At 36.5% G+C, this 18,220-nt stretch overlaps 1 protein-coding gene across 3 annotated transcripts in view; it reads left to right on the top strand.

The window, feature by feature from the left end:
• soga1 (suppressor of glucose, autophagy associated 1) overlaps nt 1-18,220 on the top strand; it is a 144,262-nt gene that overhangs the window by 104,354 nt on the left and 21,688 nt on the right. For 2 of the 3 annotated variants that reach the window (XM_028811785.2, XM_028811784.2), the window contains exons 8-11: nt 2,743-2,973; nt 5,234-5,386; nt 7,299-7,466; nt 15,929-16,180. In XM_028811785.2, the coding sequence (XP_028667618.2) occupies nt 2,743-2,973; nt 5,234-5,386; nt 7,299-7,466; nt 15,929-16,180 (804 nt within the window). The remainder of the gene's footprint in view (nt 1-2,742; nt 2,974-5,233; nt 5,387-7,298; nt 7,467-15,928; nt 16,181-18,220) is intronic. The other variant, XM_028811786.2, reaches the window with a different exon arrangement.

The raw sequence follows: 18,220 nt of genomic DNA, 5'->3' as shown, positions 1-18,220 counted from the left end.
ATGTTTTTCTGCATCCCTTTTATTATTTTGTGATTTATTTTTTACTTTGTGCTCAGTGTTGTTTTTAACAATGTTAATATTTTTTAACCTTTGTGCTTACGTGTCCCATCTTGTCGCATCAGTGACGTAATATTTGCTATGTATTAATACAGCGGAATTTACACACGATGTTATCCACTAGTGGATAAAGAAAGTCTTTGTTAGGGGTCTCAGTAGCAAAGCTTCAAGAAACAATAAGAGAGGTTTGTTCTGGCTTTTGACTTGACTTTGTTTCAAGACACACTCTTTTTAGTTTTCCCCTTCAATTTGCCGCTCGGATTATTTTTGTTTTCTTCGTCTTTTTTACCCTTGCCTGTCTGACTACATCACTTGGGATCTTAATGATTGTCTCTCAGTCCCTTTTGGCTCTCACCATGTCCTCTGTATTCCTCAGTGTGCACACAACAATTTACTTCTGCTGAAGTTTATTTGCCTGCTTTTAACAAAGTGAAAAATATTATCTATAATCTTTTAAACAGAAAAAATCTTAGACAGGAGTTTAAAAAAAACTTGTGTAGTAGGCAGTAACTGACTACAGACTAAGAGCAAGACATGTTGTACAGTTAAACACAGAATTTGAGGGTGCAGGGCTGGTAAAGGGCTACAAGGGACAAAGACATTGCATGGTGGTTATGGACAGAGAGAGTTAATCACCAAAGACAAAAACCCACATTGGCAAGGATAGATTTAGAGGGATAGATTTTACAAGCATTGTGGGAAGACAGGGGCTACTGAGGGCAATATTTCCAGTTAAGTATGGTGTTGAAGAAGTAGAACAGGCAGGGGCATCAGCATAAGTTTAGAGTTAGATAACTAGGAAGGAGTCTGAGGAGATTCTCCCAAGAAACCAAGACGACACATAAATCAGCAAATGACAGAGAAGTATTTTCCCTAAAAGATTAGAGTGAGAAACCATGGAGAGTTGGCAAGAAGTTCTGGTTTACAGGTGGCGGCTCAAGGTTCCTAGCAATGGAGGCTAAGCAGGTTTGCACATTTCAGGATGAGGTCAGGAAGGATAGATATAAAGAAAGAGCAATTCTGATATACAGTGATCCCTCGCTATATTGCGCTTCACCTTTCGCGGCTTCACTCTATCGCAGATTTTATATGTAAGCATATTTAAATATATATCGCGGATTTTTTGTTGGTTCGTGGATTTCTGAGGACAATGGGTCTTTTAATTTCTGGTACATGCTTCCTCAGTTGGTTTGCCCAGTTGATTTCATACAAGGGACGCTATTGGCAGATGGCTGAGAAGCTACCCAACTTACTTTTCTCTCTCTCTCTCTCTTGCGCTGACTTTCTCTGATCCTGACGTAGGGGCTGTTCGCAGGGGGGCTGTTCGCACACCTAGACGATACGGACGCTCGTCTAAAAATGCTGAAAGATTATCTTCACGTTGCTATCTTCTGTGCAGCTGCTTCCTGAAGCAACATGCTGCACGGTGCTTCACATACTTAAAAGCTCGAAGGGCACGTATTGATTTTTGACTGTTTGTTTTTCTCTGTCTCTCTCTCTCTCTCTCTCTCTCTCTCTTTCTCTCTCTCTCTCTCTCTCTCTCTGCTCCTGACGGAGGGGGTGTGAGCTGCCGCCTTCAACAGCTTTGTACCGGCGGTGCTTCGCATACTTAAAAGCCAAACAGCCCTATTGATTTGTTTGCTTTCCTCTGTCTTTCTGACAGTGTGCTCCTGACGCACACTCCTTTGAAGAGGAAGATACGTTTGCATTCTTTTAATTGTGAGACAGAACTGTCATCTCTGTCTTGTCATGGAGCACAGTTTAAACTTTTGAAAAAGAGACAAATGTTTGTTTGCAGTGTTTGAATAACGTTCTTGTCTCTCTACAACCTCCTGTGTTTCTGCGCAAATCTGTGACCCAAGCATGACAATATAAAAATAACCATATAAACATATGGTTTCTACTTCGCGGATTTTCTTATTTCGCGGGTGGCTCTGGAACGCAACCCCCGCGATGGAGGAGGGCTTACTGTACTGCTAAGGGGTAGCACATAGCCACAAACATATAGGAGTGAGACTGTCTTGTCCCTTTAAAAAAAAAATTAAAACTAAAGGAAAAGTGAAAGCTGCTTCAGAGACCCATCAATTTAAAGAACATGTCTTGGTGGCTTAAGACTGCCTCAGTTAGAGACTCTATTAAATCTGGAGATTAAAGAAGAACTGGAGCAAAGTTTCACTGGCAGAATATAGAGGCCAGGGTCATTGACAGAGACAGAGAGAGGTAGAGCGATAGCTGATGACAAGAGTGTGCTTGAAATATGAGCAGGTGGATTAGCAATCCAAACTGACAGAAAAGCATCAGGCCTGTTAAAAAGAGACCCAGAGAGGCCACAGGTTTTCATGTATTATCATTCTTTTGTACATTGTTTTCTTTCTTGTAGTTCACTTACGTTGTGTGTTATTCCTTTTTTATTTTTTATTTTTTGTAAGTGCAATTTTCTTCACATTATTCTGAGTACCAAGAGACATCACAAGGATACCTTCTTTGGCAACACCAGTGATTAGTCTCTGACAGAGAACTTGGTTAGAACAAGACAACAGCCATCAGGGTTCCCAGGGACTGGAGCATCCAAATCAAAAAAAGGGCAAACCAGGGATAAAAAAATAAAATATAAGCTTTAAAAATGGAAAGTATACAATAATAATGTGTGCTGTTTTGATTTATACTATGGTCTCTTTCCTTTAGCTGAAAGAGGAGCAACAGAAGGCCTTAGTGCGGCGAGACTTTGAGTTTCAGAGCCTCAGCTTGCAGACGCGTCTGGAGCAGAAATTCTGGAGTCAAGAGAGGAATTTGATAGTGCAAGAGTCACAACAAGTGAAGAAGAATATCCTCCTGCTCAACCTTAAGCTCAGGTGGTTCCTTAAACAGTGGCGCCTGGGCAAGAAGCTGGATAATGAAGAGCAGGGCTTCCTTGAGGTATAAGGGGTTTATTGACATCAATCGTTCAAAACGATCCTACATTGACTTAGTTTGCATCATAGTCGATCTGTTTTCTTATTTCATTTTTACTACCTTTTGCAAATGCAATCATATAAAAATAGGTTTATTGCAATGGATAAATAATTAGGTTCAATGTTCAAATAAACAATTACTGAATTATATTATAGTATATAAGTGAATGCAGGTATTTTACTACATTCTTGATTCACTTGTTTATATCAGTAAAACGAATGCAATGGTGAAATATGCCCCAGACAGAGTGGAGGAATACAAACTCTCAAACCAAACAGATACCAATGCCATTTTAAAATAAAAAACATCCTATGGGAGAACAGCAAATTCTACCCAAACTCCACATCAACTAGGAATTACATATACAGTGCAAGCTTCCTGTTCTGGCATCTTGATATACCCTGCAGCAAATTTTATTATTTTTTTCTGTAAATGTGGTCTTTGTATAATGTGCTCAGCTGTTTTGTCTTCATGTGCCTTCCTGAGCTGTCTGCATGTTGGTCATAGTCTCTTGCAGGCTGTCATGGGGGAGCACTTACATTCTGGGCGGGAATGTCCCTTGGTAACCATGGGAGCTTTTGACACACAGCAATTATTATCAGTGCTCTTGAAGGACACAATGATGTAAACAGCCATGGCAATGACACCAGTTTTTACTGCTACTTAGGCCTAAGTTATAGCTTAGCTTGGAAAGACTTCAAAATATTTATTACTGAAATACTTAAATATGAATCTTGCATTTCCTCATATGTTTTAAATACATTTTTCTCACAGTCACAGTCAGGTTCTGTCTTCATCACAAACTGTGGTGTGGGGGATATTGCATTATGGAAAAGAATATTCATGAAAGAAGAAGAAGAAAAAAAAACAACCCTTCAGTCCATCACCAATGTTGAGTTCTTTCCTCTCCTCCAACCTGTGGTTTGACAGTGACAGTGTTCTGCTTAACATTAGGTTTTGTTTTAATTAAGTTTAACCATACAGTAGTTGATCCTGGAATTGTCTGTAAGGCACTTGCACGTTGTCCCCAGAGCAGGATGACTTTTCTCTGCCATGTACTCCACTTTTTCTCCCATATCCCAGAGGTGCGAGTGTTAAGGTGAACCGGTGACTCTAAATTGACCGTGTATGTGCGAATGCAGATGTGTCCCCTGTAATGAACTGATGTCCCCTTTCTGTCTTTTGTTCACTCTTACTGTGAAAGAGTTCAGCTCCTAGGCTACCCTGCACTGAATTAAGTGGTTTTCATCATGGATGGATAGTTGGAATACATGTCATTTGGATTACTGATATGATTTTGTATATACAATATTACTGTCAAATTGCACTACATGTCCATTTTATTTTTGAAACACCTAAATACTGTCACTTTCATTCCTGCTTGCAGTAACACCTTTTTTCCCCATATAGAGTGCAGTGCGGTTGGTTATTATGTTCTAAAAGGCAGCATCTAGTCATTTAAGGTAGACCTGCATGACTGGGCGCTTAACTCAGTGAATAAGTGATTGTGGACTGAAGTGTAGATGAGCTGCCTAATCAGTACACAGTTCAGACTAAACTGATTTTAAAAAATAGTGGCCAACTTACTTCAAGTTTTTTTTTTTTTTTTTTTTTTTTACAAGTTAGTGGTGGTGAATGTTCTAATTTAAAATGAGAATGGCTCTGAAGAGCATTGTTATAATGGATGAACATCAAAATGATTGAGCTTTTAGTTTAATTCATTTTCTGTGCAAAAGAGTCACAATCTTATTGAGTAGATTAGTAATGTTGAAAAGACAAAAACAAACATTTGTTTACAGCTGTTTTTAAACTTAGGCATTTACATGCTGTTTTAACTTGGCTAAAGTTACATTGTTGTAAGCATTTTTGTTAAAGAAGCAGACAATGGGATGCACAGTATGTGCTATTACACCTTTTAATTGCTTGTTCCTTTCTGTTTCCTATTTCTTTTTGTCTTGCTTCCACTTAAATGATCTGGAACAAAACCAGACGGTCATTTGACGGTGCTCTTCAGACTGTGACTTACAAATGCCAGCCTGTCTTTGTTACTTTGCAGATCAGAGGCAGTCAACTCTGCAACCTCAGATGTAGCCAAAGGAAACCTCAAAGCTTTACAGCCTTCTTGCTGCCACTAGGGTCCATTTAGAAAAGAAAGAAATTTTAACATTTATCACATTGTTGTTTTACCCATAACAAATAAGCAACCAAAATTTTTGCTTCACAGGTTAAAAGTGTGAAAGATCTGTATATGCTTATCCACCAGGAGGACTTGGCTTCTCACCAAGTTGATAACAAGACAGTGACAGCTGATGATCCATCCCAGAATTCATTAGTGCTGGAGAGAACAAACAACATTCCAGAGAAAAGCTGCAAACAGGTACACTGTAGGATCAATCTGTTATGTGAAATGCTGCAAACTGAGGGCTTTGATATTGCTTGCTCTCACTCTCTTTACTGGGTTCAGCCATGTTTCCCCCCTCAAATCTTGAGCTTACTGGAGCAGAAATGTTTACAGCCTGAAGCTAAACTCAATTAGTTGCCATTTGGGTCACACAAGACACCGGCCAACGCTGTTAGCACATTTACAGCCTCAGTAATCCTTGGGTGTAACACTTAGGTGAGACACGTCTACACAGGAATACTCGGGCCTAACACTTTTAATAATCTTTTCACAGCCTGAGTGATGCTCGGGTCTAGGCGTGTCTTATGTAAGCGTCAGGCCCGAGCATTAACCGAGCAACAGTGTAGATACATCTTCTCCTAGCATCATACTGCCGTCTCATAAGAAACGTTTTTCAGCAGCCCAGTTGATGCACACTTTTGACAGTGATATGAGCAGTGATATTGAAGAGTCTCTCATTAGCAGTGATGATGAAATAAATCTGTCTGTACGCAGTGAAATTGAAACCGACAGTGAAACTAAAATCGATTCTGATGAATCGGAAAGTGACGCTCGCATTTGGGTTCCCGTTGATCCTGCTTGAAATAAACCAGCATCACCTCATTTTGATTCTGTGGGGTAACCAGGAGTAAAATAGAATGTTGACAGCAAAAATCCACTTACTTACCTGAAGTTATTTCAAAAAAATTTTTGTTGTGGCGAACCGTTATACTGAACAGTGTTGGGTAAATGACCGTACACCTAAGCAGCTTTCTCCTTTAAACATACACCACACAAAACACATATTTTAACTGTGTATATGATGTTAACGTCATCATCATTATTATTGTTATTCATTTCATATTATTATTGTTATTATTATTATTATTCATCAGTATTATTATTTGTATAATTATTATACTTTTATACTTCTGACTTGGTACTTTCAGTGTTTTGAACATTTTACAGTAGAAAGATGAGATTTAATAAAAAAACAAAATGCTTTTTACATTTACTTTTGAGAAAAAATGTAATGTTAAATAGGTTAATAGAAAACACAGGCTAGCTTTCCTTTACTCATCACCTCTGTTTCTATGCTCTCATGTCCTGGAGTGCTAAGTATCAACTAATGAAATGCATTTATGCCCTGCTTTTGGGCACTTGTGAAATTGACATCAAACCTGCAAACACCTTTATGTGAAATTTCTGGCACTGAAATTGTTTTGCTGGTGGTTTTGCAGGATTGCAGAGTACTTATATGATGCTATTTTATATGTAATGCTACCTCCTCAAATCCAGTGTGTGAGGGATGACATACATACTGTGAATTTCCCATTGGGATTAATAAAGTATCTATCTATCTATCTATCTATCTATCTATCTATCTATCTATCTATCTATCTATCTATCTATCTATCTATCTATCTATCTATCTATCTATCTATCTATCACAAAGTTAAGGGCAGATAGCATCTGTAGGCCGTTACACTAGAAATTCAAATATAGGGCTAAAAGAAAAAATTGTGAATGAAACTTTGTTTAACATGACTGTTGCATATGATAAGCACAAATAATAGATACAGTTGTACATGCCAGTTATAAGTGTGCATTTTGCCTGTAAATTATTACTTTTGAGCAGAATTGATTTGAATTGCGAGTAAACTGAATACAGTACATAGTGCCCAAGCTTGCATTTTAGTTTGAAATTCTGTATTGTTTGTCAAGTCTGGATAATTGAGGTTCTGCTCTGTTAATATAATTTTCTATAAACCTTTCCATATACTGGATATGTTTTAAGTATCTTCTGTTTTATTTGATTGTTGTTAAGTAGTGTATATTCCTTAGACACTGTATATTATTACTGAAAAGGTTAAAACAGAGTTTCTGACCAACAGCTATTTATGTGCAGGTTAGCGAACTCAGCAGTTCCTTCGCGGACCTTAAGGAGGCTGTGCGGGACATGTGTATGGAGCTCCAGGAGGAGAGACGGAGCTCCCAAGAGCTGACTCAGCAATTTGCAAAAGCAAAGGCTGCCTGGGAGGTTGAGAGGACAGAGCTCAAATGCAGCATCAGTCAGGTGTGTATATTGACTTTTGACAAGAGAAAGATGACAGGTCAAGTCTAAATGTCACAGGCAGAGAAGTGTTCACATTGACAGTGTATAATTGGGGATACACCACTTAATAGCAGCTCTGCAATGAAAGAACAATAACATACACACAGGTACGGGTACAAATCATATCTTTAAAAATGTTAAGTAGAGCAGATGAGAAGGAGGTTCAGACTACAACTCCAAAATGCAAACTGAATGACATTTTGATAAGAGATGGAGTAAAATATTTTCTCAGAAATTCAAAATGGGACAAGTTACAATACACAGAGAGGCAACGGTTATGATGGAAAGTAGCTTAACTTTAGGTTACAGGCACAGATAGGGAGATACTGAACTAAGTGTCTCTCTATCACAGGTTTGAAGGTAATGAAACTAAGCCAGTGTGTATCTTTAAAATTAAGTAATATGAATCTGTTTCCGGTCTTCTCAGTCCATCCTATTTTACATATAGTTTTTGTTTTCATCTACAAAAGTATTAATATCCTTGTTAAAATTATAGTAATTTTTATTGCATAATCAGAAAATCTATTTACAAAAATGTCTTTCTTTTGATAAAGATAACTATGTTTAACATTTGAAACAGAATTTGTACGTACAGAATTATGTTTAGGACTCCCTTGAATCCCTCATAGATCCACATACACTGATGTTTTACTATCTGAATGATGAAGAACCATATTCAGTATAGTTCACTGTCAGGGGAACAAGCAAGAGTGACTTATGAAGATTTTGTTATATTTTGAAGAGGATTTCATAGGAGAATGTGATTTGCTTATTTTTTCTTTCAATAATTTGTGAAGGCATACAAAGCTTGTTTGGGGTTAATGCAAAATAACAGCATAGTTCCTCAGTATTATTGACAATAAAATGTTATTACTTCCTCTGTGTCTGCCAAATTCAAAGATGTCTTGTTTGACTTAAACATGTAATATTCTTTCAGCTACTCCCTCTTTATCTTGTGAATTTAATGTATGTATTAGAGGGGTTTATATTTGTCAGTGATCCTTAGAGCCTTGTGTGCCTAGTACAGTAGTTGGTAAACGCTTTTGTTAGCAGGCTGAGCTGACAATAATGACTCATACAGTGGGCCATAAAAAATATGGTGTGACTATGAACCCTGAAAATCTAGAATGTTTTAATGATGAATGTTACATTTTCAAAAATTGTTACTATGAGAAAATGTTTAATTATGCAGCTTTCTACTATACCCTATTAAGAGCAATCCTCAAACAGCAATAAGAGTGGAATTTTAAAGAAAAATGATTTTGTTATGACATGCATCTTGTCATGATCATGAAACTGGTTGCTTCTGCACAGGCTGCTAATTTCAACTGAGATGCTGGACACTGCAACATTTAATTTATTACAAAGATTTGTATCTGTTAGTACACTTCAATACTCGCATTTAGTCATTTTCATTTGTGAACAGTCCTGATCGCAACTATATGTACTACCACACATAATGATTCCAGGAACAAAGCAGATTTGTAAAGCCTTCCTATCAAAACCTGAGCAATGTACAGTCAGTAGAAATTAAGCAAAGAAAGTTTTGAAAACTTATTTCTAAGCTTATTATTGCACTATATTTCAATTAGTTCAAGATTTCAGTAACTCTTTCCAAATTAACAGTGGCGCTAAAAAAAATCTAAAATCTGTATGGTGGCATCTAAACTCCTGAAAGCGAGATTTAGATTCTTAATAAAGAATAGTAACCTGAGTGTTATATCTGGCAAAATCTCTGAACACTGATCCTTAAAATTGGAAAAATGTTCAGGTTTTTCCTGTTGTAGCTGGCATATGATTAGTGTAAAGTTTGAAAATGTAGATTCTTATTTATTTATATATATTTTTTTTTTTTGCAACTTTTTCTTTGACATTTTTTATAGCACCTTGAGTTATATACTGTATCCCTTGCATGAAAATGTCCTATGGAAATAAATATATTTGTTGTTGAGAAAAAGATAAATTAACAGGCATTACCAAAACTGAAATGAGCTCATCTGGAGAGCCATAAATATCCTCTTCTGACTCTGGAAAGAAATGTTCAGAAGACTTGCAATGTGGAAGAAGGCAAAGATGTAATGCCTCTCTGCCTTTTGCTCCTCGTCACATCAAACAAAATGGGTTAAACTGCAGTAACAATTCATGTTGGTCGACCTGTTATAAGATATGTGCACTGAACTGAAGACACACCTAAAGTTCTGCTGCTACCAACCAAATCCATGTGGCAGTGCTACAGACAGTACCCATACATATTGTAAAAACTTTGTTTAGTGAGTTGTGTTTGGGATGACATTGCATGGCAGCTTACAGTGTTTAAACCTGCCAAATGTAGCATCATTTTGCTAAGAATGCCTCACAAAGGCAGGAATATTATAAATATCTACGAGTAGGAGAGCTGTAAAAAGGTTTTGGGGCAAAATTAAAAGAATAAAACAGTGCATTGAATTCCTGTAGCTGGGTGGCATATATCCCAGTATTTGCTTTCTGGCAGCACTCTTTGTTTGGTTTATGGCCCCTAAATTTTCTTTATCTCATTAAAACTTCAAAAGACGCTTAACTATGGCCATTAGATCTTGTGATAGATGAGTGCTCTCCAGCAAGCACTGTGTTTTAATAGACCTTAGTTTTCTTTTATTAGCACAACTTAAACTGCTGCTCTAGAGTTCTGCTTCAGGAACACATCTCATTCAAAGTGCAATCATAGGCACACATTGTATAGTGTTTAATGGAAACAATTTAAAAGCCTTTCTGCCCACTAAACTGAAAATGACCAACTGCAATGCTGGAGTGCTGATTAGCCTCTGGCTATGACACTTCTAATATATCTGTTGCTTTTGTTTTCATTATTAGAGTGACACTGTAGGGTGCATACAATCTAGATACGTATATAGGCAGAGGTTAATGCAAACTTTGCGTTTTATTTGGAGATAGCAAATGTGTACAATTGATACAGCGCTATTCTTATAGATTGTCATGAAGCTGATTGAAGAGAGTGCTGTCTCAGAAGAGTTTGACAAGTAAAACAAAAATATGTAGTAAATAGAGACCTCCTCATCACCGCCAACAGTTAATGGCAGTCACACTTGCCTTCATACCATTGCAACTTGTTGTTGCAAGATAATAAAATACTTTATCTCTAAACTGCTACGTAAACCAGATATCCAACATTATAGCACATGCAAACAAAACAAAAGAAGGCTTTTCAGCCCAAATAGGGCCTTTGGAGCCAAGCATTCTGTGCTATTACCATGCCCACCAACTGTGCTACTTAACTTAAATAAGTTACACAGTAGACTGAGCTTGTTATGCACAAGAAATCCTAAGTGCACCTGAATTAAATTAAAATATATATATATATATTTTATATATCCATCCAACCGGCTACATCCCAACCACAGGGTCACGGGGATCCGATGGAGCCAATCCCAGCCAACACAGGGCTCAAGGCATGACATATTATATATATATATATATATTGAAACAGTAAACACACTCCTGTTTGCCTCTTAACAGCAGCCTCATACTTTAATACTTGGCTCGGCACTCAGGTCTGTTTTGCTAGCTAGTTTGTTCCTTTTTTCATACCAATCTTTAAAAGTAAGAAAAGCTGACTGAGCAATTTGAGATGCATCAAAATACATTTTAGAAACCTTAAAATGAATTATAGTTATCTAATGTCTATTTTAAGATATCTTTGAGATATCCTAAATTCATTTTACAATGCCTCAAAATTCATTGTGAGATAACTTGAATAATGTTTGGTGCATTTTAGGATATCTCAAATGCATTTCAAGCTATTTTAAAATAACTGCATTTCAGGATATTTCAAAATGACTTCCTATAACATTGTGATTTTAATATACATGGTAGTATTTTAAGATATGATGAAATTCATCTGAGATATGATGAATTGTACAGGAGGTTATTTAGGGCATCTCAAAATTGTAAACTAGAGAGAGAGAGAGATAGAAAAAAAATGCACTATATGATAGATAGATAGATAGATAGATAGATAGATAGATAGATAGATAGATAGATAGATAGATAGATAGATAGATAGATAGATAGATAGATAGATAGATAGATAGATAGATAGATAGATAGATAGATAGATAGATAGATAATTTATCCTCTAGTTTTACAGAAACTCAAAAATATACATATTATAATGAACAACAACACTACAAGCACACACAAGAAATTCTGGCTTGGATAATCAGAGAACTGTTGTCATCTAATAATGGGCTTGTACGTGGAAGTGAGATGAATAAGATTGTGGTTATGGCCCATTTTCTTGTGTCCATGAATGAAATATACTGTCCATAATGTCCATGAGTGACATATACAAATGGAAGTTTGTCTTCATTCCTTCCAAAGTCTCTTGGTTGAAGTCACCACGTATAACTGCAGGTTCAGAGTGGCTCATCATTAGAATTTTGGTAACTGAATCATTTTATTTGGTGAGTCCCTGTTTGCCATGGGAGGAATATAGGCATTAATCAGGATGATGTAACTTACTAAGCAGTAATGTGGAGGAATTTCAATGTCAGAAAAACACATTTTAGTTTTAATTTTAATATGCATGATTTATCATCCTGCGGTGGGGTTGGCACCCTGCCCAGGATTGTTTCCTGCCTTGTGCCCTGTGTTGGCTGGGATTGGCTCCAGCAGAACCCCGTGACCCTGTGTTCGGATTCTGCGGGTTGGAAAATGGATGGATGGATGGATGATTTATCATCCTTGCTCATTCACATAGATTTACAGTCCTTTTCCTGTCTTTTTTCCGCTATGTCTAATTCTATCAGATGAAAACCTTTCTACCTTACCTTTATCCTTGCTCTGTCTCTTTGCCGATTCCATTTTCGGATGAGCTGCTCCTCTAATATGGTGTAATAGAGCTCCTGCGATCAGCTGACAACAGAAATATTTAATATATCCCACTTTACCGTATTCAGAATATCTTACATTTTCAGATGCTTCAAGTAGCCTTTAGATACTGTTTGCTGTCCCTTTTACTTCTCCCGAGTTTGCAGCTTGTCCCAAAAGCAATTGAGATGAGCTGACACTTGTTTTTGTGATCACATCAGTGTATTATCTAATTAAAATCAAAGACTCATGTTTGAGATAACTAAAATACATTTATTTCCTGAGATCTTTAAATGGGTTTCTGTTCCATTTGAGATATCTTAAAATGTACTTCAGATTTTATTTCAGGGTGTCCAAAATAATTTTTAGATATCTTTCAAATACTAGCGGATTGTTCAGTAAATCAAAATAAACATATATATATAATATCTTTATATATAAAACATAAGAATACATTCAACATACCTTAAAATGTAGAAGTTTTTTGATACATTATCTTGAATTGTATAACAAGCCAAATATCTCAAAATGAATTTTAGGTTATCTTAAAATGCAGTTAATATTGCTTCCAGACATCTTAAAAAGTATGTTCCTTTACATGTTATCATATTTGCAATACATTTTCAGATACATTTCAAGATATTACCAATAAATTTTGAGATGTCTCAAATTGATGCTGCATTTTAAGGTATCTGCAATTTATCTAGAAATATCTCAAAATCTCTTCCTATAAAGTGTTTTGTTCTTTCAAAGGGAGTTCTTGACTATTGTCCAGGTATCTATAAATGTATTTAAGATAATCTTAAATTTATTTATGGTGGGCTTGTGGTGTCTGATTACTAAGATAAAAAATATAGCACAAAAAAGGAAGAGGATCAGGAAAAGGGAAGTCATTAGGAGAAGGTAGATATCTTTACTGAGAGTTAAAAAAAACCAAAAAAAACTTACAGATATGTAGCAAAATCAAATTCAAAAAGGAGAGCCAAAATTTTGTTAACAAGATACAAAGACAACTAACCAAAAAACAATGCACAAATATAAAGTTGTTTTCTGTAATCTGAAATAGAGACGTTAGCATAATGATGACCTTTTATCCTGTCACCTGGCTAATTTCACACTGCATTCATCTCTGGGTCTGTCATGAAATGAAGCTTCCTCAGAGGAAAAATGTTTGTGAGCCCTCCTAAAACAAAATAAGCAAGAGAGACGGCCAGAATCCCGACTGCTCAGCTTAACTCAGCCAGACCACAAATACTACCTGCTGTTGGAGCAGGCCTAAAATTGGGAACTTGAAAAACAACTGTTGTACAGGTATATGTATATAAATAAATATAACAAAAGCCCAAAAGGAGGATGACTGACTGTAAACCCTTGGCCTTTGTTAAAGGGACAAACAAAGAATCTTTTTGAATACATACTTTATTAACAAAAGCACTAGAAAATACAAAGACAGGTTCAAAAGAGCAAAAAGAGGCACACAGGAGTTACCTAAAAGGCAGGCCTAAATAAACAAGTCCAAATCCACAGTCTATAAAATTCAAATGAATGTATGACCAACTCCTGAGCCTTCTTAGGCGACTTAAATAGACCTGGAAAGGCTCAGAAGTGGTAACATTAACCCTTTTTGGTTCCTCCCACAAGCAACATAAGTACATTTAAAGGGACAGTACACAATAATAAACTCAGAGATGAAATCAGCAAAAGTAACATAAAGACATGAAACCTTATAACTAAAAATGAACAAAAACAATACAATGCACTTAGCCTAACTGATATGTAATATGGTCATCACCAAGGCAACCAATAAACAACCAACAGATTTAATCCTGTTACTCAAAAACCCAATAAGTCAGTGAAAAGCTCACCACAAATTGTGCAGATTATTCGGAAGGACCAGATTTAATTAGGTATGAAGCACTAATATAACGCTGGCCAAACTCAAAACTTGGCCTTAGTGACCTTCACACTGACGGCTTGTACCAGAAAAGCAAAGTTGCAGGGAAAAAAATTAACATAAATATATCTCCAAACCCCCTTAAGAGTTCTGTCAAAAGAATTTTATTTGGAAATGGAAACTGTGATTAAATTCCCTCCTTTAATTCAGTGTGTGATCTAGCTGTGTTGAAATGGTAACAAATAACTATAAACATAATTGTAGAATAATTTTGTATTGTAAGCTGCTGTGTGTAAATGTATAGCCAAATTCTGAATAAAACAGTATTAATATGTTTAGTAATGTGACAATAGACTAAAAGCAAAGATCTAAAACAGTGGGGGCCACTGACTGCCTCCTGCTGCTAGTAGGCTGGTGCACATCTTAGAGATGCCAAAAGACACATGTGTACTTCATACTAACTTAAAGTTCAGCTGATCTGCAAAGCTAGACACCACCACATATAAGAAAGGAGTGCTCATGTTTTATGTAATTTCTCTTGGAAGACGTGTAATGAATTCAGTCTTGTTGATGGCACAATTTCTGGACACAAACTACTGTTTTATGCAGTTTTACACTTTCTGTTACACTATTTGTAAAATATTTAATGACTTACAGTGAGAGAATTACCTAATATTAGATGTTTTATCCTCTTGTGCAGATATAAATACAACTACACAAAGACATTATTGTCTGTGTGTTGTAAAAGTTCTAACCATTCTCAAACAGCATCTTTTGGAATTTATCAGTAATCTAATTTCCTGGCTAGTTCTAAAGATTTCAGCTTCATTTGTGGCGATCCTACTAAGCCCTTTGTGTTTTAGTAATGTCATTTTGTACGCACAGGCTGATTGTGGCTGAACTTGATCCCTTCAAGAAGTATAAATCATAAAACTAGGTTGGTCTTTATGTAAGCAGCAGACTGATCGCTGCAATGTTAACAAGTAAAAGAAGGCAACTTAGCAAGAACTAATTCAAGGATCATTATGGGATAGTGAAGGTGAAATACATTGAAGAAGCTAAGGAAAGCAATAGAGCTGTGTTTTTAAAACTGTGAATGTAATAACCCAGGATTAAGAGTAATATCAGTTATCATTTGTGTTTTATAAAAGAAGTGGAATTCTCGCCATCTAATTTTTTTTTTTTTTTTTTTGTTCCATCCAATTGGCTGATTCCATTATGCCGGCATTTGCTTCAGTATCACATGAGAAAGGCGCTATATAAATAAAATGTTTTATAATTATTATTATTTCTTAATATTCCTGTAAATCTTAACACACCCTGCACCTTTTTTAAGATAACAGGTTAAAGCAAGATTGAAAAGAGATTTTAGAATATTATACAGTTTTTATATAAATTTATACTGAATACAGTTCATTTTGGTTTTATATATCACACTTTCACAATAGGTTGACTCAGAGAAATAACATTGAACATATTAATTAATTTAGAACTATAAAGTTAACACCTGAATGTTGTATAAAAGTTTTAAAAATAATCACATTTCAAGAATCATAGTTGCTGTTTCTTCAGCTTTCACTGTGCCTCAGTCTCTAAAGGATGAAATGCTGCCATCATTTGAATAGTCTTATTAAAAGGCTTCCTTTATGCTGTCATTTGTTAGCTGGATTGTAAGGCCAGCAAGCCAAATCTGGAGAAGGCCCCACCAGAGCTTAAAGCAACTCTCAAGAGGGAACGAGAAGAACACCAGCACCTACTGGCCGACTCTTACGCAGCTGTCATGGACCTAACCAAGCAACTGCAGATCAGTGAGAAGAACTGGAGTCGAGAAAAGCTGGAGCTGCTAGAGCGATTTAGCCAGGAACAAAGCCAATGGGAACAATGCATCCGGGACTCCCAGAATAAACTCAACCAGGTAGTAACTGCCCATTGAATGTTTTAACTCCATACTTTTCTAGTTATTGATGTTTTTCTTGAGCTCTTTCAATCATTTACTGTACTTGTCTTTGCTGATTCTGAAGAGTGGTTATATACAGCCAAACACCAAAGTGAAACAATTATTTGGTACATTAACACAGGTATAATACTCAGAAAATGGAAGAAAAACATATATAGAAAGTAATAAACAAATACGAATGTAAAAAAAAATAAAACAGCAGATATAACCAGGCTACAAATATGGATATCAGTCATATATAGTTGCACTCCTCATTCTCGGCTCTGGAGAGACATCCAGGTGATATTTTTCTTAGGTTTCTCCACTCATCCGTCCAACTTTTGAACATTGCTGTCAATTTTCATGTGTCTTGGGTAGACACGGTCAATCCCAACGGTATTGGGACACACCAGGAATCGATTATGAATGGATTATCAGTCCAGTCCAGGGCACATATCAGACTAAGATAGTGTCACCAGTTAATGCAACAAGCATGTGATTGCGAAGTGGAACAAAGTGAGAGGCCCCCACAGACAAAAACTTGTCTGAGGCTTGATCACAGATCCATAACGCTGGGACGGCTGCCGTGCTAACAATTGTACCATGTACTGTCTTGTTTAGATTACAAATGGCAGTGTCATTGGTTGGTTTTTTATTGATTCAAGTCCACACAAACTGCTTGTTAACTAAAACCTTAGAACGTAAGGTAGGGTTTTTTTTTCCTTTACTGTGAAAAGGCAGCAGAAGGAATGCTTCCATTATTTTAACTTTTTTTACTAATTTGGCATCAGTAAAGTCCTATTTTGCTGTAGCATGGCTAGCACAGTGATGCAGTCCCACAACTCCTGTGTCCTGCACTTGGTCACTGTTTTTCTCATGTCTGTGTGGGTTTTCCCTCCACATCCTCAAATGCATATTAAAATTGGCCCAGTAAAGGACTGAGTTCAGGAATGATCTCTGTGATGGACTAAAATCCTTTCCAGAAGTATTTCTTCCCAGGCAGCTGATTCTGCCAGGACAGGCTTTGGCCCTGGACAACCTTGAACTGGATTCAGTGGGTTTTGAAATGATATGTTATGTTACTGTAAGCTAAATAAGTTCATAATAATTTTTCCCAGATACAAGAATCCAGAGGTATTAACATATTTATCTTAAGATTCTGGCCACTGTAAGCTACCAAAAAGCTGCTGCAGATACAGTAGTAGAAGTTGATCAGTATGCTTGCCAATCCATAGCCTATGCTGTCTACCCTATGATATCACATAATTGCATTATTAGGCATAATAAGCAGTGTGGTTTAACCTGACTAAGATGCCCAGCCTTGTAGCCTGAACATGTAATGCAAAAATGGCCACAATATAAAAAAAAAAAAGTGCATTGAATATCCATAAAATGGTGCTTGGCGTAAGTAATCATTATTGCCATCAGCAAGCATTACTGCCATATGGCTGGAAGTGATAAGCAGCCCTTATCCTCATAGGACATTATAGTTATGGTGATAATTTAGCCTTAATTTACCCTGATGAGTAAGATGGATTACGAAAGAGTCTGTATTAAATATTTATGAGCATCACGAAGCGTAGATGACAGCCACAAAATGTATGATGAAATGTCTTAAATGGCTGGGATTCTGTCAGGAAAGGGTTGTGATTGGTCTTTCTCCACAGTATCATAGAGTAAGATAGCTGTGGAAAAAAATGACCACTGTCTTATTTTCTGATCAGGGAAGCTCATTTATTTTATATTTAAAAGTTGCAAGAAAATACAATGAAATCTGGATTTATTTGGAGTTGTGTGTTCCTAAATGTTGTCATCTTTAAAACTATCCCACTCTTTAGATCTCAAATGATGTTGATTTTTTTAATCACTTAACAAAAAATATGACTAAAGATTCGCATGACCAATTAGACATGCCTGTAGATACTGAAAGGGAGCCTTTGCGGTCAGTGATGCATGAAAGACTTTCAGTTCCTCCATTAGACTGGTATCTGTGTTGCAGGCTAGACAGTTAACTGAGGG

This window comes from Erpetoichthys calabaricus, chromosome 10 (assembly GCF_900747795.2).
Source record: "Erpetoichthys calabaricus chromosome 10, fErpCal1.3, whole genome shotgun sequence".
Classification (NCBI taxonomy): domain Eukaryota; kingdom Metazoa; phylum Chordata; class Cladistia; order Polypteriformes; family Polypteridae; genus Erpetoichthys; species Erpetoichthys calabaricus.
The sequence above is the reverse complement of the archived record's forward strand: the minus strand, read 5'-3'. Positions and strand labels throughout refer to the sequence as shown.